The sequence below is a fragment of the Chiloscyllium punctatum genome, chromosome 16, assembly GCF_047496795.1.
Source record: "Chiloscyllium punctatum isolate Juve2018m chromosome 16, sChiPun1.3, whole genome shotgun sequence".
Lineage (NCBI taxonomy): Eukaryota > Metazoa > Chordata > Chondrichthyes > Orectolobiformes > Hemiscylliidae > Chiloscyllium > Chiloscyllium punctatum.
The window spans coordinates 45,976,692-46,001,970 of NC_092754.1; the positions used below are offsets into that span (position 1 = coordinate 45,976,692).

The following is a 25,279-nucleotide window of genomic DNA, read 5'->3' on the forward strand; positions in this document are numbered from 1 at the left end:
AATACCTACATGAAAATATGGTGTAATGTTATGGACCAGACCAAAGCCCCTCAAAATACTTCAGGGCAATGCATAGACGCTAACTTTTTATTTTATTTTAATTTAAGTGCAAGACATTGTGTTCCCAATGTGATTTGATTGGTCCACTACTGTTCTTTAAACAAAATACACTTTATTACTGCAACGCAGGTAAAATACAAACAAAAATAGATTGGCATAACTTTAACTCTGTAGAAATACTGAATAAAGTAACATATTATCTAACTACTGAATTGTTCTAGTATAGCATCATCCCTAAACACACCCTTGGCAAGGAAAATTCAGCAAAACAGATTTTCTTTGCTTACTTTTTCTTCTCCAGTCCAGGAGAAAGGAACAGTGAAAGAAATAATCTAGCAGCAAAGAGAGAGCTTTTTGCTGCAGCACAGACAGAGCTGTATCTAACAGCTTCAACAACCAACTCCAAAACCCCAAGTGAAAGCAAAACTAAAACTCTTCACCTATTTGACCCTGACTTCACCCACCCATGCTTCTTTTGTCTTACTTTAAAAAAACACACACTGAGGGAGCTCTAAGCTGTTTACCAATCGCCAGCGTGGTGTCAGCACCTTTTCAAGAAAAACAGGACAAAACATCTCTTAAAAGCAGTATTGTCAAATTACTGGTTATTGAGATCTGACTCATAAAAGGGAGCTAAATATCCCTGGATACAAATTTTTCAGCAAACTTAGAGAAGGAAAGAAAAGAAGGTAATAATGTTGATCAAAGGAAATGCTTTTTCATTGGCTGTCCGTGTATTTTGAGGAGGACATCTCCAAAGAGTTCCAGGTCTGTATGGGACTGAATCTATAGCTATTGAGCAGATCTTTGATCACATGGAGCAGGATCTCCCATGAGGTATTGGAATTAAGAGTGCAAGATTTAGAATTGAGAATGATTGCAGCATAGAGGGAGACTATTCAGCCCATCAAGTCTCCATCATGCCTTTTTCCATCTCCCTAAAAACATTTGCTCTTCAAATAGTGTCCAGAAAACCCTGGACAGCTTGTACTATTCTCTCATGCAGCACATGCCAGATCCTAATAAGTTGTTACATAAAAAGTATGTTTTGTTGTGCCAGCCATTTTACATCAGTCTCCTCTGATGTTTTGGCTTTCATTAACAGGGGTATTGAGTTTAAGAGTCGTGAGATCGTGTTGCAGCTCTATAAAACTTTGGTTAGACCGCACTTGGAATACTGCGTCCAGTTCTGGTCGCCCTATTATAGGAAAGATGTGGATGCTTTGGAGAGGGTTCAGAGGAGGTTTACCAGGATGTAGCCTGGACTGGAGGGCTTATCTTATGAGGAGAGGTTGACTGAGCTCGGAATTTTTTCATTGGAGAAAAGGAGGAGAAGAGGGGACCTAAATGAAGTATACAAGATAATGAGAGGCAGAGATAGAGTCGATAGCCAGAGAATATTTCCCAGGGCAGAAATGACTAACACGAGGGGTCATAGTTTTAAGCTGGTTGGAGGAAAGTATAGAGGGGATGTCAGAGGCGGGTTCTTTACACAGAGAGTTGTGAGAGCATGGAATGCGTTGCCAGCAGCAGTTTTTGGAGGCAGGGTCATTGGGGACATTTAAGAGACTCCTGGACATGCATATGGTCACAGAAATTCCCGCCTCAGGCGACTGACTGTGTGGAGTTTGCACATTCTCCCTGTGTCTGCGTGGGTTTCCTCCAGGTGCTCCAGTTTCTTCCCACAGTCCAAAGATGTGCAGGTCAGGTGAATTGGCCATGCTAAATTGCCCGTAGTGTTAGGTAAGGGGTAGATGTAGGGGTATGGGTGGGTTGCGCTTCGGCGGGGCGGTGTGGACTTGTTGGGCCGAAGGGCCTGTTACCACACTGTAAGTAATCTAATCTCATCTAATGTAATCTAATCTAATCTAAAATTTGAGTGTGCATACATGAGGATCAGTGGTCGGCACAACCTCGTGGGCTGAAGGGCCTGTTCTGTGCTGTACTGTTCTATGTTCTATGTTCTAACTCATTAATGTTTGCTTCTCCTTGCTGTTTTTAAGCTCCACCAGATTCTGTGGCGAGGTTAATGGCAGATTCAGATGAGATGTTTGGTGAGGCATATAGTGGGCAGCACGGTGGCACAGTGGTTAGCACTGCTGCCTCACAGCGCCAGAAACCCGGATTCAATTCCCGCCTCAGGCGACTGACTGTGTGGAGTTTGCACATTCTCCCCGTGTCTGCGTGGGTTTCCTCCGGGTGCTCCGGTTTCCTCCCACAGTCCAAAGATGTGCAAGTCAGGAGAATTGGCCATGCTAAAATTGCTCGTAGTGTTAGGTAAGGGGTAAATGTAGGGGTATGGGTGGGTTGCGCTTCGGCGGGGCGGTGTGGACTTGTTGGGCCGAAGGGCCTGTTTCCACACTGTAAGTAATCTAATCTAATCAACATTGGTATTATCTCACCACATCTTACCCGTTCTTCTCAAGAGTTATTGTGACATTATCACCAGATCTTCCGTTGTGCTGGTGGAGTAAAGAAGGACAATCCTCTTTCAGCAATGTTGCCTATTCCCCAAGAGAGCTAAGACTGCTCTGACCTAGGTGGTAACCTTACAGCAAACTAGTGCTATGATCACATCTGGATTAGTGTGTACAGATGTAATCTCCTCACTGAGGAAAGGATATTGGAATTAACTCAACGATTTATTTCTGCAACGAAGGTGTTAATCATAGAATCTCTGCAGCGTGGAAGCAGGCCATTTGACCCATCGACAACACACTGATCCTCCGAAGACCATCCCATCCAATCCCTACCACTACCCCACCCAATCTTTATAACCTGGCACTTTCCATGACTGATGTGCCTAGCCACCACATCCCCGGACGTTATGGATAATTTAGCATGACCAATCCACCGAACCTGCGCATCTTGGGACTATGGGAGCAAAGTGGAGACTGTAATTGAACACGAATCTCTGGTGCTGTGAAGCAGCAGTGCGAACCACTGAGCTACCCAGTGTGGGCAACACAACTTGTCTGCATATTTCAGCCCTTGAAAAGTGACATTTGAGCAGGGAGATTCCATAATTCCCCAGACCTGACATTGAGATCCTGAGCGGCTTGAAGAGGAGCAGGATATGCAAGCCATCAAGACTATAATGTAGGAACATCAGGAGGACATTCAGCCCATCGAGACTATAATGTGGAACACCAGGAGAACTTTCAGCCCAGCGAGTGTGTAAAGCAGGAACACAATGAGTCCAATCTGCCTCTCATGCCTCTTACACAGCAATTGGAGCAGATCTTTTACAGCCTTGTGCCTGTTACACAGGAATTGTGAAAGGGAACGTAGTGGTTATAGAAAGGCAATAACTTCAAATAACCAGCTTCACTAGGGAATGAAAAGTAGTGAGAAATCTATTGGAATTAAAGGCAAATTGTTAGAATCCGTTATGAAGGAATTAATAACACGAGATTTTCAAAGTCAATCCACAATCCAGCATTCAACATAGTTAAAGATAAATCATGTTTTAATGATTTGACTATCTTTCTTTAAAAAAGTGACAAACAAGGTGGATAATGGGGATCATATAGATGTATTATATCTGGATTTCCAGACAGTAGTGCGTAATGTGTCTCACAAAAGATTAGTATGCAAGACAAGACCACATGGGGAAAAGAAAGATTTATTTGCTAAGAGAGACGATTGGCTAAGTAATAAAAAGCTACGATATGGAGACACAGGTTTTGGACAGGGTTGGACAAAGTCACAGAAATTTGAGGGTGCATACATGAGGATCAATGGTCGGCACAACATCGTGGGCTGAAGGGCCATGTTCTGTGCTGCACTGTTCTATGTTCTAAAGTAGCCCAGACCTAAATTTTCTTATTTTAAAGGCAGATGTAAATGGATATTCCTGGAATGATACAATTGGTCAAGTCACTGGCTTTAAGCAAAATAGAATTTATTTGCACACTACAGTTGAAATATGAACAAAAGAAAACAGAATTTAGAATAACTGCCAAGGCGTTTAACAAGGTTCCCATGGGACACTGTTTAACAAGGTTAGATCTCATGGAATACAGGGGAAACTAGTCATTTGGATACAGAACTGGCTCAAAGGTAGAAGATAGAGAGTGGTGGTGGAGGGTTATTTTTCAGACTGGAGGCCTGTGGCCAGTGGAGTGCCACAAGGATCGGTGCTGGGTCCACTACTTTTTGTTATTTATTTAAATGATTTGGATGGGAGCATAAGAGGTATAGTTAGTAAGTTTGCAGCTGACACCAAAATTGGAGGTGTAGTGGACCATGAAGATGGTTACCTCAGATTACATTGGTATCTTGATCAGATGGGCCAACAGGCTGAGTGGCAGATGAAGCTTAATTTAAATAAATATGAGGTGCTGTGTTTTGGGAAAGCAAATCAGAGCAGGACTTATACGCTTAATGGGTAAGGTGCTGGGGAATGTCAAACAAAGAGACCTTGGGGTGCAGGTTCATAGTTCCTTGAAAGTGGAGTTGCAGGTAGATAGGATATTGAAGAAGGCGTTTGGTATGCTTTCCTTTATTGGTCAAGAGTATTGAGTATAAGAATTAGGAGGTCATGTTGCAGCTGTACAGGACATTGTTTAGGCCAATTTTTGGAATTCCCTCCCTACTGGTCAACTCACAGCAAGTGCACTGCAGCCATTCAAGAAGGTAAATTAACCACCAGCTTCTCAAGGGGAAACAGGGATGGGCTATCAATCCTGGCCAGCCAGCGACGTCCAAGTCCTATAAATGATTTTTTAAAAAAATTCTGATCTCCTTCTTTTGAAGGATGTTATGAAAGTTGAAAGGGTTCAGAAAAGATTACAAGCATGTTGCAAGGGTTAGAGGATTTGAGCTATAAGGAAAGGCTGAATAGGCCGGGGCTGTTATCCCTGTAGCGTTGGAAACTGAGGACTGACCGGATGAGAGAGACAAGATATAAAAGGGACCTAAGGGGCAACTTTTTCACACAGAGGGTGGTGCGTGTATGGAATGAGCTGCCAGAGAAAGTAGTGGAGGCTGGTGCAATTAGAGCATTTCAAAGGCATCTGGGTGGGTATATGAAAAGGAGGGATTTAGAGGGATATGGGCGAAATAGAACATAGAACAATACAGCACAGAACAGGCCCTTCGGCCCACGATGTTGTGCCGAACTTCTATCCTAGATTAAGCACCCATCCATGTACCTATCTAAATGCCGCTTAAAGGTCGCCAATGAATCTGACTCTACCACTCCCACGGGCAGCGCATTCCATGCCCCCACCACTCTCTGGGTGAAGAACCCACCCCTGACATCTCCCCTATACCTTCCACCCTTCACCTTAAATTTATGTCCCCTTGTAACACTCTGTTGTACCCGGGGAAAAAGTTTCTGACTGTCTACTCTATCTATTCCTCTGATCATCTTATAAACCTCTATCAAGTCACCCCTCATCCTTCGCCGTTCCAACGAGAAAAGGCCGAGAACTCTCAACCTATCCTCGTACGACCTACTCTCCATTCCAGGCAACATCCTGGTAAATCTTCTCTGCACCCTCTCCAAAGCTTCCACATCTTTCCTAAAGTGAGGCGACCAGAACTGCACACAGTACTCCAAATGTGGCCTAACCAAAGTCCTGTACAGCTGCAACATCACCTCACGACTCTTGAATTCAATCCCTCTGCTAATGAACGATAATACTCCATAGGCCTTCTTACAAACTCTATCCACCTGAGTGGCAACCTTCAAAGATCTATGTACATAGACCCCAAGATCCCTCTGTTCCTCCACCTGACCAAGAACCCTACCATTAACCCTGTATTCCGCATTCTTATTTGTTCTTCCAAAATGGACAACTTCACACTTGGCAGGGTTGAACTCCATCTGCCACTCCTCAGCCCAGCTCTGCATCATATCTAAGTCCCTCTGCAGCCGACAACAGCCCTCCTCACTGTCCACAACTCCAGCTATCTTTGTATCATCTGCGAATTTACTGACCCACCCTTCGACTCCCTCATCTAAGTCATTAATAAAAATTACAAACAGCAGAGGACCCAGAACTGATCCCTGCGGAACTCCACTTGTAACTGGACTCCATGCTGAATATTTACCATCTACTACCACTCTCTGACTTCGACCGGTTAGCCAGTTTTCTATCCAATTGGCCAAATTTCCCTCTATCCCATGCCTCCTGACTTTCCGCATAAGCCTACCATGGGGAACCTTATCAAATGCCTTACTAAAATCCATGTACACTACATCCACTGCTCTACCCTCATCCACATGCTTGGTCACCTCCTCGAAGAATTCAATAAGACTTGTAAGGCAAGACCTACCCTTCACAAATCCGTGCTGGCTGTCCCTAATCAAGCAGTGCCGTTCCAGATACTCGTAAATCCTATCCCTCAGTACCCTTTCCATTACTTTGCCTACCACAGAAGTAAGACTAACTGGCCTGTAATTCCCGGGGTTATCCCTATTCCCTTTTTTGAACAGGGGCACAACATTCGCTACTCTCCAGTCCCCTGGTACCACCCCCGTTGCCAGTGAAGACGAGAAGATCATTGCCAACGGTACTGCAATTTCCTCTCTTGCTTCCCACATAATCCTAGGATATATCCCGTCAGGCCCGGGGGACTTGTCTATCCTCAAGTTGTTCAAAATGTCCAACACATCTTCCTTCCTAACAGATATCTCTTCTAGCTTATCAGTCCGTTTCACACTCTCCTCTTCAACAATACAGTCCCTCTCGTTCGTAAATACTGAAGAGAAGTACTTGTTCAAGACCTCTCCTATCTCTTCCGACTCAATACACAGTCTCCCACCACTGTCCTTGATCGGACCTACCCTCGTTCTTGTCATTCTCAGGTTTCTCACATACGCATAGAATGCCTTGGGGTTATCCTTGATCCTATCCGCCAGGGATTTTTCATGCCCTCTCTTAGCTCTCCTAATCCCTTTCTTCAGGTCCCTTCTGGCTATCCTGTATCCCTCCACTGCTCTGTCTGAACCTTGTTTCCTCAACCTTATGTAAGCCTCCTTCTTCCTCTTTACTAGACATTCAACCTCCCTCGTCAACCAAGGCTCCCTCACACGACCATTTCTTTCCTGCCTGATCGGTACATACATATCAAGGACACGTCGTATCTGCTCCTTGAAAAAGTCCCACATTTCCACCACATCCTTCCCTGACAGCCTATGCTCCCAACGTATGCTCCTCAAATCCTGTCTTACAGCATCGTAATTTCCCTTCCCCCAATTGTAGAAACTTCCTTGTTGTGCGCACCTATCTCTCTCCATAACCAAGGTGAAAGTCACAGAATTGTGGTCGCCATCACCAAAATGTTCACCCACTAACAAGCCCACCACTTGTCCCGGTTCGTTACCGAGTACCAAATCCAATATGGCCTCCCCTCTGGTTGGACAATCATACTGCGTTAGAAAAGCTTCCTGGACACACTGCACAAACACCGCCCCATCCAATCTACTTGATCTAAAGAGCTTCCAATCAATATTTGGGAAGTTGAAGTCTCCCATGACTACGACCCTGTGGCTTCTGCACCTTTCCAAAATCTGTTTCCCAATCTGTTTCTCCACATCTCTGGCAAACAGGACTGGATGAGTTGAACCAAAGGGTCTGTTTCCGTGCTGTATATCTCTATGACTCTATGACTCCACTACTCCATTTGGAAACCCAACCAACTCTAAATCGCAACTTAACGAAGGAGCTGTTCCAATACCCACAACATTCCCTTGGCAAATGGTAAATTCAAACTCAGGTTATTATAAACAGGAGAGATTGCAGAGAGGAGAGTCAGGCAAGAAACATTTGTTGAAGCATGGAACCTGTTTTATCATTATAGCTGCTTCTCTAAGTTGCCAGTTTCTGAATGCTTGCTAAACTAACCAAACTAGAAAGCACCTGAACTGGGAAAACTGGCCAATCCCCTTAGTGTTTAAAGTAGCTATTTCCAGACGTGTCAGCATCTCTGTTTTTTTAAAAGAGTGGTCATAGAAGCAAAGTACACAATAACCTTGTTAAAGGGGCAGCATCATCACACTGACCTCTCAATTTGGAGGGATACATTGCAAAGGCAAGTATAAGCTCAGAGAAAAGTGTCGCAGGCTCATTGGGCAAATAGCCATTCGGGTTCCAATTTTCATAAAATACTGTGTATACTGGAGATCAGAAACAAAACAGAAAATACAGCTCCAACAATGATGTGTGGCACTATCACCATGTTAAATGGGATAGTAATTGAACAAATACTTCAATTCAAGGTTGGGTATTCATGCATTGGTGACCATTAGCAGCAGCAGAATTGTACTCCAACACAATCTACAGCCTCATGCTTTGGCAATTTCTCCCATTCTACCATTGCCATCAAACCACTGGATTAAACTTGGTTGAATGAAGACTACACAAGTGCACGCCTAGAGTAAAACCAGGCAGACCAGGAATGAGATATCAACCTGGTGAAGCCAATAAACATGATGACTTGATAGCAAAACAGCATAAGCAACAAGTGATTGACAGAGCTAAGCAATTTCACAACACACAAATCAGATCTAAGCTCTGTAGTCCGGACACATCTTGTTGTGAATTGTGGTGGACAAGTAAACAACTCACTGAAGGAGGATGATCTACATATATCCAGCCAAAGACTGATCATTTGCAACAATCTTCAGCCAGAAATGCCTAGTGGCTGACCTCCAGAGATCCCCAGAGCCACAGGTGCCAGTTCTCAGCCAATTTCATTCACTCCACATGATATCACGAGAAAGCAGGAGGTACTGAATACGACAAAGGCTTTGATTTTGTTTTGTTTCATTAATTATTGTTACATATACCCAGGTACAGTGAATGTTTTTGTTTTACATGCAATACAGGCAGGTCATACCATACAAAATGAATTAGGGTAATAGAACAGAGCAAAGAATATAATGTTATGGCCTCAGAGAAGGTGCACAAAGAGAAAAATGAACATTAAATTTTAAACTTGAGCAGTTAATTCAGAAATCTAATAACAACAGGAAAGTAGTTATTCTTGAATCTGTTGATATGTGTATAAGCTATTGTATCCTTTGCCGAACTGAAGAAGTTAGAAGACGTTATCATTGCAGTGGGAGGAATGTTTGATTATATTGGCTGCCTTCCCAATGCATCAAGAAGTATGCATGGAGTCAATGGATGGAAGGTTGGCTTGTATGATGGGCTGGTCGTGTTCATAACTCTCTGTAGATTTTTGTGATCCTGGACAGACTAGTTGCCATACTAAGCTGTGATGTACCTGGATAGAATGATTTCTATGTTGCCTCTATAAAAACTGGTAAGAGTCTTTATGGATATGCAGAATTTCCTTAGCCTCCTAAGGAGATAAAGGCATCATGGTGCTTTCTTGACCATTGCATCAATATGGGTGGACCAGGACAGATTGTTGGCGATCATCACTTTCAAGAACTTGATACTGTGGATCATTCATTCATCCTCCACCACCATTGATGTAGACAAGAGCGTGCCCTCCACCTTCCGTCCTGAAGTCAATGACCAGCTCTTTCCTTTTACTGATGTTGAGGGAAAGATTATTATCTTTGTACCATGCCACCAAGCACTTTCCTGTATTCTGTCTCGTCATTGTTTGGGATCAGGCCTACAACAGTGGTGCATCAGCTAACTTGTAGATAGAATTTGGACAGGATTTGGAATTCCTGATGAAGGGCTTTTGCCCGAAATGTCAATTTTCCTGCTCCTCGGATGCTGACTGAACTGCTGTGCTTTTCCAGCACCACTCTTCTCCAGAATCTCAATTATCAGTAGTCATTGGAAGGTATCATCAACAGGGCCATCAAGCAGCAGTCAAAAGTGTTGTGCTGGAAAAGCACAGCAGGTCAGGCAGCATCTGCGGAGCAGGAGAATCGACATTTCAGGTATAAACCCCTTCATCAGAAATTCTTAGTTTCGGGGTTCTTCCAGGGTCCCTCAGCTCCTGACTTCATCACAGTCTTAGTGAAAAAACATGGGCAAGTAGGCTGAATTCCTGAGGTGAAGTGAGACAGACAGCCTTTAGCATCAAAACAGCATTTGATAGAGTGTGTCATCGAGGAGCTCTAGCTTATCTGGAGTCAGTTACAATCAGGGGTGAAACTCTCCACTGGATGAAATCATTTGTGGCAGAAAGGAAGGTGGTTTTGCTTGTTGGAGCTCAATATTCTCACCTTAGAATGTTTCTCCAGGAGTCTTCAGTGTCATGTGTTTGGCCCGACTATCTTCAGCTGCTTCATCAATGCCCTGCACTTCATCATCAAGTCAGCACTGGGGACATTCCTGCTGATTGCACAATATTCAGCATCATTAGTGATTCCTCAGATACTGAAACAGTCCATGTCCAAATGTAGCAATACCTGCACAATATGCAGGCATGGTCTCCAAAGTTGCAAGTAATATTTGATTCACACATATGCCAGGCAATGACCATCTCCAAAAAGAGAAAATCTAACCATTGTTCCTTGGCACTCAATTGCATTACCATCACTGAATTCCCATTATCAACATCTTGGAGTTTACCTGAAAAATGAAATATTCTAGCCATATAAATATAGTGACTATAAAAACAGGTTTAGAGGTGAGTAACTCATCTCCTGACTCCCCAAAAGTCCACCCCTGAAAAAGTGTAAGTCAGGAGTGTGTTGGAATATTCCACACTTGCTTAAATGAGTTTAGCTCCAACAGCAGTCAAAGCTTGAAACCATTAAGGACAATGTGTCCAGGTTGATTTCATCACATTCACAAACATACACTCGATCTCTGTCCAGTAGCAGCAATGTTTACCATCTATAAGATGCACTGCAGAAATTTACCAAAACTATTCAGCAACACTTTCCAAATCTATGGCCACATCCATTTAAAAGGACTAAGACAGCAGATACATGGAAATTCCATGTCTTGCAAGTTTTCCTCCAACTTCTTACCATCCAGACTTGGAAGTGAATTGCTATTCTTTCTGTGTCAGGTAAAATCCTTGAACTCATTTCCTAATGGCATTGTGGATCTACCTTCTTCAGGGCAAGTTGGGATAGGCAATAAATATTGGCCATGCCAGCTGCTGTATTGAAAACTTCTGCAAAAACTTCTAGCAATGTCCTTAGCTAACCTGTTCTGGTTCTGTAAAAACACTGGCAATTTCCTAACATTGTGGAAACATGCCTAGGTATGTCCCATTTACAAAGAGCAGAACAAATCCAATTCTGCCAATCATCTCTCAGTTAGCTGAGGCAAACTTTCTACCTACAATTAATGAACAAAAATTTAATGTTTGAAAATGAAAATGAATGGAAATTTTCCTTTATGTTCGCAGAAGATTATCTCAGAGATGTAAGTGATTGTTAAAGATGGAGATCATATGGGAACATGACTGCCATTCAACCTAAATATCCAAGCATTATGGAACTTCTTATAGATTCTCATCCAGGTGCCTATTCCCTCAGCAACAATGGTGCACTTCTACTTTCTAATGGAGATCCTGAAACATTTCACCTGCAGAAAGGCTGCCACGCTACTCAGTTCCTGTGCTCACCCTTCGAAACAATAATTAGAAATAAATCCATGCATCCTATATATTCTCAAAGGAATCTGTTGAAGATTTTTGCCTCAACATAAAGAATATCCCAGGGACCAAATGGAGGTTGATTAAATGAGTGTAACGCATTAAATATTAATACATTAGCCTACATCATGTACAATCTCTCACTTAGCTCTGAGTAATCCTTGAGATGTATTCACCAACAACACATTCCATTCTGTGTCCACGGAAACAATAAACATCTGCAAGATGGACATCCATGAAACCTCTCACTCTGATCCTGGCAGTGTTGACAGCACAGAATCCCCAGAGATACCTTCCTTCAAACCCTTTTCACAGTCTGTTGGATGCGAGAAACACTGAAACAATTCCATAGTACTTCCCAATCCACATTCCCTTTCTTCCTACCTTTACCCCTCCATTTTTCCAACTGTATAACATGCATGTGACACAGTCTTTGTTATATTGTCAGAGACATGCTTTGTGCATTGAAAATTGGTTAACATTCAGAAGATAAAAGTCATGATTAATGCATTTTTTTCAGTTTTGAAAGACATAACCAATGGAGTGTCACAAGGATCTGTCCTTGGGCCTTAATTATTTACAATCCATTTTTATGATTTCTCGGAGGAGATGTGATGGATGGTGTAAGGTATCCAGATTTGCTGATAATATAGAAGATGGCAAATTGTGATAAGGATCTAAGGAATCGGCATGGGGATATAGGTTGAGTGAAAGGATGGTGTAGTGCTGGAAAAACACAGTGTCAGGCAGCATCCAAGGAGCAGGAGAGTTGATGTTTCGAGCATAAGCTCTTCATTCGGAATGAGCCTCATTCCTGGTGAGCGTATGCTTGAAACACCAACTCTCCTGCTCCTTGGATGCTGCCTGACCTGCTATGCTTTTCCAGCACCACACTTTTCAACTGTGATCTCTGGCATCTGCAGTCCTCACTTTCTTCTGAGTGAATGGACAACAAATTAGCAAATTGATATAGGAAAACATGAGGTCATGCACTTTGGTTAGAAGAATCTAAGGTGAACTATTATTTATTTAAATGGAGGGTGACTCCAATGCAGTGCTGTATGAAGAGATCTATGTGTTCTTATACATGAAAAACAAAAATTGGCATTCAGTTGTAGGAAGTAGTTAAGAAGGCACATGGAAATTTGGGTTTTGTTGATAAGAAGTAGGACTTTAAAATATGGAAGTCTTGTTACAAATGTACATAGAACAGTACAACACAGTATAGGCCCTTCAGCCCTTGGTATTGAGCCGGCTAATCCTACACTAAGATCAAACTAACCTACATACCCTTCATTGTATTATCATCCATGTGCCTATCCAAGAGTCACTTAAATGCCCCTAATGTACCTGACTCTACCACCATCACTGACAGTGCATTCCACACACCCACTGCTCTCTGTGTAAAGAACCTACCTCTGACATGTCCCCTAAACCTTCCTCCAATCACCTTAAAATTATGCCCCCTTGTGATAGCCATTTCTGCCCTGGAGAAAAGTGGCTGACTCTTCACTCTCATCATCTTGGACACCTCTACCATGTCACCTCTCCTCCTCCTTCACTCCAGTGAGAAAAAACCTTAGCTCCCTCAATGGTTGTTCATAAGACATGCCTTCCGATCCAGGCAGCATCCTGACAAATCTTCTCTGCACCCTTCCAAATGCTTCCACATCTTTCCTTTAATGAGGAGACCAGAACTGAAGACAATATTCCAAGTGTCTAACCAGGGCTCTATACAGCTGCAGCATAACCTCACACTCATGCTCTTAAACTCAACCCCCACTAATGAAAACCAACATATCCCATATGCCTTTTGAGGGATCAAATCCTGCCTTTAACCCTGTATTCAAATTTAACCTTCAAAAAATGAATCACTTAACACTTTTCCAGGTTGAACTTCATCTGCCATTTATCAGCTGAGCTCTGCATCCTGTCTGTGTCCTGGTGCAACTTACAACAGTGGTGCAACTATCCACCACTCCACCAACCTTTGTGTCATCGGCAAACTTATTAACCCACCCTCCACTTCCTCATCCAAGTCATTTATAAAAAAAAATCACAAAGAGTAGAGGTCCCAGAACAGATCCCCGCAGAACACCACTAGTCACCAAGCTCCAGGCTAAATACAGTCCATCTACTACCACCCCCTGTCTTCTACAGGACACTCAATTCTATATACAGACAGCCAAATTTCCCAGTATCCCATTCCTCCTTATTTTCTGGATGAGCTTATCATGAAGAACCTTATGAAAGGCTTTGCTGAAACCTATGTACATCACATCCATTGCTCTACCTTCATCAATGTGTTTTGTCACATTCTCAAAGAATTCAATAAGGCTTGTGAGGTATGACCTACCCTTCACAAAGTCATGCTGTCTATCTGTAATCAAACAATGGTTTTCCAAGTAATCAAAAACCTATCTCTCAAATCCTCTCTGATACTTTGCCCACCACAGATGTAAGACTGACTGGTCTGTAGTTCCCAGGATTGTCCCTATTGCCTTTCTTGAACAAGGGAATAACATTTGCAATCCTCCAATCATCTGGCACTACAGTGGACAGTGAGGACGCCAAGATCATCACCAAAGGCACAGCAATCTCTTCCCTCGCTTCCTAAAGCAATGTTGTTTATATCCCATCTGGCATAGGGGACTTATCTATTCTTATGTTTTTCAAACTTTTCAGCACATCATCCTTCTTACAATGACCTGTTCTCACATGCTTTCCTCACAATCATCAATGTCCCTTTCAGTACTGAATACTGAAGCAAAGTATTCATTAAGGACCTCCCCCACCTCTTCCAACTCCAGATGCAAGTTCCTTCTACTACCCTCACTCTACCATCTTCTTGTTCCTCACATAAGTGTAGAATGTCTTAATCCTATCCACTAAAGCTTTTTCATGCCTCCTTCTGGCTCTCCGAAATCCATTTTTCAGTTCCTTCCTGGCTACCTTTGTAACCCTCTAGAATTCTGTCTGACCCTTGCCTCCTCAACCTTAACTGAAAATGTGTTGCTGGAGGTCAAGCAGCATCCAAGGAGCGGGAGAATCGGCGTTTTGGGCATGAGCCATTCTTCAGGAATGAGGAAAGTGTGCCAAGCAAGCTAAAATAAAAGGTAGGGAGGAGGGACTTGGAGGAGGGGCATTGGAGATGCGATAGGTGGAAGGAGGTTAAGGTGACGGTGATAAGGTGAGGGTGATAGGCCGGAGTGGGGGTGGGGGCGGAGAGGTCAGGAAGAAGATTGCAGGTGAGGAAGGTGGTACTGAGTTCGAAGGTTGGGACTGAGACAAGGTGGGGGGAGGGGAAATGAGGAAACTGGAGAAATCTGAGTTCATCCCTTGTTGGAGGGTTCCTAGGCAGAAGATGAGGCGCTCTTCCTCCAGGTGTCGTGTTGCTATGGTCTGGCAATGGAGGAGTCCAGGGACCTGAATGTCCTTGGTGGAGTGGGAGGGGGAGTTGAAGTGTTGAGCCACGGGGTGGTTGGGTTGGTTGGTCCGGGTGTCCCAGAGGTGTTCACTGAAACGTTCCGCAAGTAGGTGGCCTGTCTCCCCAATATAGAGGATGTCACATCTGGTGCAGCGGATGCAGTAAATGATGTGTGTGGAGGTGCAGGTGAATTTGTGGTGGATATGGAAGGATCCCTTGGGGCCTTGGAGGGAAGTAATAGGGGAGGTGTGGGCGCAAGTTTTGCATTTCTTGCGGTTGCAGGGGAAGATGCCAGGAGTGGAGGTTAGGTTGGTGGGGGGTGTGGACCTGACGAGGGAGTCACGGAGGGAGTGGTCTTTTCGGAATGCTGAAGGGGAGTGGAGGGAAATATATCCCTGGTGGTGGGGTCCGTTTGGAGGTGGCGGATGATACGCTGTATATCGAGGTTGGTGGGGTGGCAGGTGAGGATCAGTGGGGTTCTGTCCTGGTGGCGATTGGTGGGGCGGGGCTCAAGGGCGAGGAGCGGGAAGTGGAGGAGATGCGATGGAGTCACGTCTGGAGGGAAATTGCGGCCTTTGAAGAAGGAGGCCATCTGAGTTGTTCGGTATTGGAACTGGTCCTCCTGGGAGCAGATGCGGTGGAGACGAAGGAATTGGGAGTATGGGATGGTGTTTTACACGGGGCGTAGGTAGCTGTGGGAGTTTGTCAGTTTATAATGAATGTCCATGTTGGTTTGGTCGCCCGAGATAGAAATAGAGAGTTCTAGGAAGGGGAGGGAGGAGTCTGAGACGGGCTAGGTAAATTTGAGGTCGGGGTGGATCCTCAACCTTAAGTAAGCTTCCTGCTTCCTCTTGACTAGATGTTCTAATTCCTTGTCACCCAAAAATTCTTCACCCTACCATCCCTTCCTTACCTCAGTGGGACAAACCTATCCAGCACTATCAACAAGTACTCCATGCACATTTCCCTGAGTTCATCCGTTCCTAATTTCGGTGTTTAAGTTCCTGCCTAATAGCATAGCAAATCCCCCTCCCCCCAATTAAATACTTTCCCATACCATCTGCTCCTATCCCTCTCCATGACTATAGTAAAGATCAGGGAGTTGTGGTCACTATCACTGAAATGCTCTCCCCCTGAGAGATCTGACACTTAGCCCCTGTTTCGTTGCCAAACACCATATCCAAAATGGTCTCCCGTCTAGTAGGAGGGATTTATTAGGCTTATGCCTGGGGTGAAGGGTTGACTTGTCAAGAATAGCTGAACAGTGTTATTCTGGAAGAATCAAGGTTGATCTTGTTGAAACATACAAGATTCTGAGAGAGTTTGATAGGATAGATGTTGAGAAGATATTTCCACTCATGGGGAAATCTTGAATTAGAGGAGACAGTTACATAGTAAAGGGACACTCATTTAAAACTGAGATGTAAAAAATATACTTTGTTGACTGATTGATTTCTTCTTGGCATATATACCGAGATACAGTGAAAAGTGGTGTTTTGCATGCTATACAGGCAGATCGTAACATACAAAGTGCATCAGGGTAGCAGAACAGAGTGCAGAATACAGTGTTACAGATGCAGAGAAAGAGAGATCAGAAGTAATATTTGAGGGGTCCTTTTGAAAGTCTGTTAACAGTGGGGAAGAAGCGTTTGTGTATTCAAACTTTCATATCTTATGCCTGACGGAAGAGAGTGGAAGAGAGCATAACCGGGATAAGAGGATCTTTGATTATATTGGTTTCTTTCCCGAGGTAGCGGGAAGTCTAGATGGAGTCAATGGCTGAAAGTCTGGTTTGAGTGATGGACTATGCTGTGTTTTTGATTGTCCATCATTTCTTGCAGTCTTGAGCAGAGCAGTTGCCATACCATGCTATGATGCATCCAGATGGAATGCTTTCTATGATGCATCTATAAAAATTGGTAAGAGTCCTTGTGGGCATGCTGAATTTCCTTAGCCTCTTGAGGAAGTAGAGACATTATTGTGCTCTTGCAGAAGCTAGTGAATATAGAAAAGCTCTCCACGTTCCTGATGAAGGGCTTATGTCGCCTCTCCTGCTCCTCAGATGCTGCCTGACCTGCTGTGCTTTGCAATGCCACCTTTCAACTCTAAATCATGTGATGGTCGTTAATCTTTGCAAGAGTTGTGGAGGCTAGATCACTGCAAGTTATTAAGGATCAAGTAGAGAGATTATTGAAATGCCAGGACTGTGATGAACACAGAAAAAAGCTTGTTTGCTTTCTGAACTGCAAAACTGTAAAGACCACTGATCCAACTCCATTGCAATTTGTTTCTTTATATACCCTTTGCTTCTTAACCGTTTATCCCTAACGCACCCTAAGGAGCCACATAGTCATTTCTTGGAACCTAATGATACCATATTCAAGGAAACCAGTTAACTGTGTTTCACAGCATTCCCCAGTTCACTCTGGTCTCAAAGGAGACATAGCTCAAAAACAAACGGCAGGCTTTTCCCAAAGCACAAAGCCTTAGCCTTTTGCAAAGATTAACGACCATCACATGATTTAGAGTTGAAAGGTGGCATTGCAAAGCACAGCAGGTCAGGCAGCATCTGAGGAGCAGGAGAGGCAACATGTTGGGCATAAGCCCTTCATCAGGAACGTGGAGAGCAGGGTAAGCGGGCTGAGAGAGAAATAGAAGGATGGGGGAGGTTAGCTGGGAAGGCGATAGGTAGATATAGGTGGGGGTGTGATTGCAATAGGTCGGTGGAGAGGAGAGTGGAGCGGATATGTGGGAAGGTAGATGGACAGGGAGGATAGGTCAAGAGGGGAGTGTCGAGTTGGAGGGTTGGATTTGGGATGACATGGAAGGAAGGGAGATTGGGAAACTGCTGAAGTCAATGTTGATACCATGTGGTTGAAGGGTCTCAAGGTGGAAGATGAAATGTTTTTCATCTTGTCGTTGGCTGGCTTGGATTTGGCAGTGGAGGAGAGTTTGGACTTGATGCAGTGCAATTTCCCTACTTTTTTTACCGAGTAAATCTATTTATATCACTTAGAGTCATAGAGATGTACAGCATGGAAACAGACCCTTCAGTCCAACCTGTCCATGCCGACCAGATATCCCAACCCAATCTAGCCCCACCTGCCAGCACCCAGCCCATATCCCTCCAAACCCTTCGTATTCATATACCAATTCAAATGCCTCTTAAATGTTGCAATTGTACCAGCCTCCACCACATCCTCTGGCAGCTCATTCCATACATGTACCACCCTCTGCGTGAAAAAGTTGCCCCTTAGGTCTCCTTTATATCTTTCCCCTCTCACCCTAAACCTATGCCCTCTAGTTCTGGACTCCCCCACCCCAGGGAAAAAACTTTACCTATTTACCCTATCCATGCCCCTCATAATTTTGTAAACCTGAGCCCCTGACGCTCCAGGGAAAACAGCCCCAGCCTGTTCAGCCTCTCCCTGTAGCTCAGATCCTCCAACCCTGGCAACATCCTTGTAAATCTTTTCTGAACCCTTTCAAGTTTCACAACATCTTTCCGATAGGAAGGAGACCAGATTGCACGCAATATTCCAACAATTGCCTAATCAATGTCCTGGACAGCTGCAACATGACCTCCCAACTCCTGTACTCAATACACTGACCAATAAAGGAAAGCATACCAAACACCTTGTTCACTATCCTACCTACCTGCGACTCCAATTTCAAGGAGCTATGAACCTGCACTCCAAGGTCTCTTTGTTCAGCAACACTCCCTAGGACCTTACCATTAAATGTATAAGTCCTGCTAAGATTTGCTTTCCCAAAATGCAGCACCTTGTATTTATCTGAATTAAACTTGAGGTTGTGTTTTTGAACTATTCTAAATATGCACTCCAAATTTTAAAATCAGGGTAATATTTCCTCAGGTCTTATCACCTTACTAACTTAGAAATATGACCTGACTGATTACATTGGGATTTAATACTTTTTTCTATAGATTTCTTCATCCGATTGTTGTGATTTTAATATGCAGCAAATTTTCAATTATCCTAAAGTTCCTGGCATGTGTAAAAGCCTATTATTCACTTCAGAATATTCATATAGGTCAATATTCTTTTCGCAGTGACACCTGGTATGAAGATCTATATTGATCCATTCACTTATGAAGATCCCAATGAGGCTGTGAGGGAATTTGCCAAAGAGATTGACATATCCACTGTGAAGATTGAACAGGTCATTGGTGCAGGTATGTCTGTTCATGCAGTTACTTTGTGTTTCTGAAATAAAATAATAATAATGTTTCCTGTATTTAGTCAGATTACTATAACCTAAATTGCAGACATAACCCAGTTTTGAAACAGAAAATATTGAAGGCAATCAGCAGTATCTGGAGAGCAAAATATGATGTTAAGGTTTCTGGTTATGACTTTTTATCAGACCTGTAAAATATTAGATTTTTATTAGCTTTTAAACAAGGGCTAATCAAGGACAAGTACATTGAGCCTCAAAAGGTAGGTGCACAAGCTTTCAGGGCACTGCCCTTTTGTCAGGTGAAGTGAGAAGAGCACCCAGAGAGATCAAAATATCATAGAAAAGCTATGAGTGGAGTGTCAACAGGCCAAAGTTCAAAAGTGTCAGACAGTGAGTAAAGTGTCAACAGCTGAATAACAAGTGAAGGGATGACCTGTAATCTGATTAATTGAGGCAGAGAGATAGTTACAAAGAATTAAAAATAAGGTGGTGCTGATGGCAAACATGTAATTACATGTTTGGGATAAGAAGGAGAATTAGGAGAAAGTGAGGACTGCAGATGCTGGAGATCAGAGCTGAAAAATGTGTTGCTGGAAACGCGCAGCAGGTCAGGCATTCCTGAAGAAGGGCTTATGCCCGAAACATCGATTTTCCTGCTCCTTTGATGCTGCCTGACCTGCTGCGCTTTTCCAGCAACACATTTTTAAGATAAGAGTCGCATGCCAAGGGTCTAACCAAACTAACAAGTAATCCAAGACTGAACAAACTAATTAAGGTAGAGAGATCATAATAAGTTATCAAGGTCATGGCATCAAAACAGGACAGTAAGGAAGATTTTACAGAACTGTATATTGAGGTCACATGTAGCACAATATGAACCCAAGATCATGTTTGAGGCTATCTTCATGGGTACAGAACCTGGCTATCAGTTTCTGCTTAGTGACTCTGTATTGTGTATCTCGAAGGCTGCCTTGGAAGATACTTATCTGAAGATCAGAGGCTGAATGTCCTTGACGGTTGAAGTGTCCCCTGACTGAGCGGTGATCAAGTTATCCATGTACCCCAATGACCCATGTACCCCAACGTAGAACTGAAGGACAGCCTATTTGGTACTATTATTCAAGAAAGGAGCAAGAGATAAACCAGGAAACTATAGGTTGGTTTTACCCAGGGAGGTCCTGTCTGACCAACATGATTGAATTTTTTGAAGAGGTGACCAGGTATGTAAATTAGGGCAATGCTTTTCTTGTAATCTAGTAGGATTTCAGCAAGGCTTTTGATAAGGTCATATGGGTGACTGATGGCAAAGATAAGAGCCTGTGAAATCCAAGGAAACTTGGCATATTGGTTGAGTGGTAGGAAAAAGTGAGGACTGCGTATGCTGGAGATCAGAGTCAAGAATGTGGTGCTAGAAAAGCACAGCAGGTGAAGAGCAGGAGAGTTGACATTTCGGCCATAAGCCCTTCATTAGGAATGAGGCTTGTGGGCCAGAGGGGCTAAGAGATAAATGGAAAGCAGAGATGATAGTTGAGGGCTATTTTTTCCAATACGATGCCTGTATCCAGTGGAGTCCCACAGGGGTCAGTGTTGGGTCCCATGTTGATTGTAGTTTAAATACATAATTTAGACTTGAATGCAACAGGGTTGATCAGTAAGTTCACAAACAATACAAAAATTGCTGGGGTGATAAATGGTGAAAGGAATAGCCGAGACAACAAGAGGATATAGATGTGCTGGTCAGATGCAAAATCAGACATTGTTAGAAAAACTCAGCAGGTCAGGCAGCATCTGTGGAAAGAAAGCAAAGTTAACATTTTGGGTCCAATGATCATTCTTCAGAACTGATAGCAGCCAGGAAAAGATTGCTATAAATGGTAAAGAAGGGAATGGGGAGGGTAAGAAATGTCTGGTAGATGAAGATGGAGCCCGGAGATAGAGAGAAACAGCTGGGCATACAAAGGAATGGGTAAAGGTCAGCCTGGGAGAATGAATAGCTGCTAATGGGGATCATTAATGGCTGACGATGGGTTGGAAGAGACAACAGCCCATGTGATGGCAAGGCCTGACGTATGAGGGTTTGCATAAGGACATGAGAGAAGGTACCTATGCTCTGAAATTATTGAACTCGATATTGAGTACAGAAGACTACAGGATTCCCAAGTGGAAAATGAAGTACTGTTCTTCCAGCTAGTGCTGAGCTTAGCTAGAGCTCTGTAGCAAACCCAAGATAGAGACGTTGATTAGGGAACATGGCAGTGTATCGAGATGACAACCGGAAGCTCAGGGTCATTTTGCAGATAGAGCATAGGTTTCTACAGCGTGGTCGGCCAGTCTGCACGTTGTCTCCGCATTGTAAAGGAGACCACATTGTGAGCATCAAATACAGTAGATTAGATTGAGTAAGTGCAGGTAAATTGCTGCTTCACCTGGAAAGTGTGCCTCAGACCTTGGATAGGGGATCGCTTGATTTAGCTGTTGCTGCTGCTCCAGAACACAAGATAGGACAGAGTGTTTGGATCTAACTTCAAGCACATCAGATAAAGGGGTGACAATGAAAAGAGGGAGGATAAATACTGGACTGAAGGTCTTGTATCTGACTGCACACAATATTTGAAATAAGGTAAATGAGCTTGTGGTGCAGATTGATATTGGCAGTTATGACGTGGTAGGCGTCATGGAGACGTGGCTACAAGGAGATAAGGAGCTAAATATCAAGAATATACATCCTATCGAAGAGAGGTCGGCCGGGGGTGTGGGGTTACCTTATTAGTAAGAAATGGAATTTAATCAATAACAAGAAACCACATAGGATCAGATGATGCGGAATCTGTGTAAGTAGAGTTGAAGAACCATAAAGGCACAATAAACCATCATGGGAGTTAGGTACAGGCCTAGAAGCAATAATCAGGATATGCGGCACAAGATACACTTGGAGATAGAAAAGGCAAGGTTACAGGGAACATGGGGGATTTCAATTTGCAGATGGACTGGGAAAATCAGGTTGGTAGTGGATTGCAAGAAAACAAATTAGTGGAATGTCTACAGATAGCTTTTTGGAGCAGCTTGTAGTGGAGCCCAGTAGGAAACAGACAGTTCTGGATTTAGTGATGAGTAATGAGGCAGACTTGATGAGAGAGATGAAGGTGTAGGAACCCTTAGGAGTCAGTGACCATAACATGATTGAATTTACTCTGCAATTTGAGAGGGAGAAGGTGGAATCAGATATAACCATATTATAGTTTAATAAAGGTAACTGCAGAGGCATGAGGGAGGAACTGGCTAGAATTGACTGGGAGAGGAGCCTAGTAGGAAAGACCACGGAACAGCAATGGCAAGGGTTTCTGGGATTAATTCAGGAGACACAACGAAAATTCATCCCTAGGAAAAGAAGCACACTAAAGAGAGGATGAGACATCCATGGCTGACAAGGGAAGTCAGGGATAGCATAAAATCAACAGAGAAAAGCATATAATATGGAGAAGGGCAGGGGGAAGCCAGAGGATTGGAAAGCCTACAAAGACCACCAAGAACAACTCAAAAAAAGGAGGGAGAAGATTAAATATGGAGGTAAGCTAACCAGTGACATCAAAGAAGATTGGAAGAGTTTCTTTAGATAAAGGCTAAAGGAGAGGCAAAAGTGGACGTTGGGCTACTGAAAGATAATGCTGGAATGGGGAACAAAGAGATGATGGAAGAACTGAACAAGTACTTTCTGTCAGTCTTCACGGTGGAATATATGATTAACATCCTACAGCTTCAGGGTACAGAGGTAGGTATGGCGGCCATCGCCAAGGAGAAAGTACTAGAAAAACTAAAAGGTCTGAACGTGGATAAGTCGGCTGAACTAGATGGTTCACACCCCAGAGTTCTGAAAGAGATAACTAAAGAGATAGTGGAGGCACTAATGTTGATCTTTCAGAAATCACTGGAGTCAGGGAGGGTCTCAGAGGACTGGAAATTAACTAATGTGAACCCCTTACTTAAGACGAGAGTGAGGCAAAAGATGGGAAATTACAGGCCAATTAGCCTGACCTTGGTCGTTGGTAAGATTTTGAAGTCAGTTGTGAAGGATGAGATTTCTGAATACTTGGAAGTGCATGGCAAAATAGGACAAAGTGAGCATGGTTTCATCAATGGGAGGTCATGCCTGACAGATCTGCTAGAATTATTTGATGAGGTGATGAGCAGGTTAGACTACTTGGGCTTCCAGAAGGCCTTTGACAAGGTGCCACAGAGGAGGCTGCTGAGTAAGATAAGAGCTCATGGTGTTAGAAGCAAGGTACTAACATGGATGGAAGATTGGCTGTCTGGCAGAAAGCAGAGAGTTGGGATAAAGGGTCCTTTTCAGGATGGCAGCCAGTGATGAATGGAATTCTGCAAGGATCATTGTTGGGACCACAACTTTTCATTTTATACATTAATGATCAAGATGAAGGAACTGGCAGCATTTTGGCTAAATTTGCAGATAATACAAAGGTAGGTGGAGGGACAGGTAGTATTGAGAGGGCAGGGAGTCTGCAGAAGGACTTAAGCAGGTTAGGAAAGTGGGCAAAGAAGTGTCAGATGGCATGCAATATGGGAAAGTGTGAGGTCATACTCTTTGGTATAGACTATTTTCTAAATGGGGAGAAAATTCAGAAATATGACGTGCAAAGGGACTTGGGAGTCCTGGTACAGTATTCTCTTAAGGTTTATTTGTGGGTTGAGTTGGTAGTTAGGAAGGCAAATGCAATACTGGCATTTAGTTTGAGAGGACTAGAATATACTTCTAGTCCTCTGAGGCTTTAAAAGACTCTGGTCAGACCACATTTAGAACATTGTGAGCAATCTTGGTCCCCATATTATATCTCTGGAAGGATGTACTGGTCCTGGAGTGGATCCAGAGGAGGTTCACAAGAATGATCCCAGAAATTATAGGCTTAACATATGAGGAACGTTTGAAGACTCTGGGTCTGCACTTAATGGAGTTTACAAGGATTGGGGGTGATGGGGGGGTGGGATCTAATTGAAGCTTACAGAACACTGAAAGGCCTGAATAGAGTAGACATTGGGAAGGTGTTTCCATTAGCAGGAGAGTCTGGGACCCGAGGGCACAGCCTTAGAGTAAGAGAAGACCGTTTAGAACGGAGATGAGGAGAAACATCTTTAGCCAGAGAGTGGTGAATCTATGGAATTCATTGCTACAGAAGGCTGTGGAGGCCAAGTCATTGAGTATATCTAAGACAGAGATAGCTAGGTTCTTGATTATTAAGGTGATCAAAGCTTACAGGGAGAAGGTGGATAATGGGGTTGAGAAACCTATTAGCAATGATTCAATGGTGGAGCAGACTCGACAGGCTGAATGGCCTAATTTCTGCTTCTATGTCTAATGGTCTTAGGATCTTTCCCCTGAGATGCTCCCCCACCCCCCTGTAATATATAAAATGGTCTCCATGTTTACAAGAGGAATGGCCAGAGGGGACTTCTGCTTTGCATATCCACACTTTCCCATCTTCCTGGTGGTCACCCAACTCTTCTTTGCCTCTGTAGCCCTTATTGGTGGTGCGGCTAGCTTGTTAAATATGCTATCCTTGACATTTTCAGCCTTACAGATGATCTAGTATGAATCCATTTGCAGCTCCAGGCACTGAATGCAACAAATAAAGAACTGCAATTGAAAATGCTTCCTATTTATAAATCTCCTTTGCACCCTCACCAAAGCCTTCACATCCTTCACATACTGGTGTGGTGACCAGTGTGATGCAGCATACTCCAACTGAGGCCAAACCAAGATTTGCAGAGGCAGAGCATGACTTGCCAAATTTTATACTGAATGCCCCGACTGATGAATGCAAACATTCTGATGTGCCTTCTTTTCTACCTTATCCTCTTATGTGACTTCTTTTCTACCTTATCCTCTTACGTGACTCTTTCAGGGAGCTATGGATTTGCGGCTAAGATGTCTCTGTACATTAATGCTCCTAGGGGTCTTGCTGTTTACTTTATATTTTTCTGTTGCATTAGACTTCCCAAAATCTTACACTTGTCTGGCTTAAATGA

At 43.4% G+C, this 25,279-nt stretch overlaps 1 protein-coding gene across 3 annotated transcripts in view; it reads left to right on the top strand.

Annotated features, from left to right (window-relative positions):
• LOC140487179 (ephrin type-B receptor 2) overlaps nucleotides 1-25,279 on the top strand; it is a 718,490-nt gene that overhangs the window by 615,138 nt on the left and 78,073 nt on the right. For all 3 annotated transcript variants that reach the window (XM_072586828.1, XM_072586830.1, XM_072586829.1), the window contains one exon: nucleotides 19,113-19,235. In XM_072586828.1, coding sequence (XP_072442929.1) covers nucleotides 19,113-19,235 — 123 coding nt within the window. The remainder of the gene's footprint in view (nucleotides 1-19,112; nucleotides 19,236-25,279) is intronic.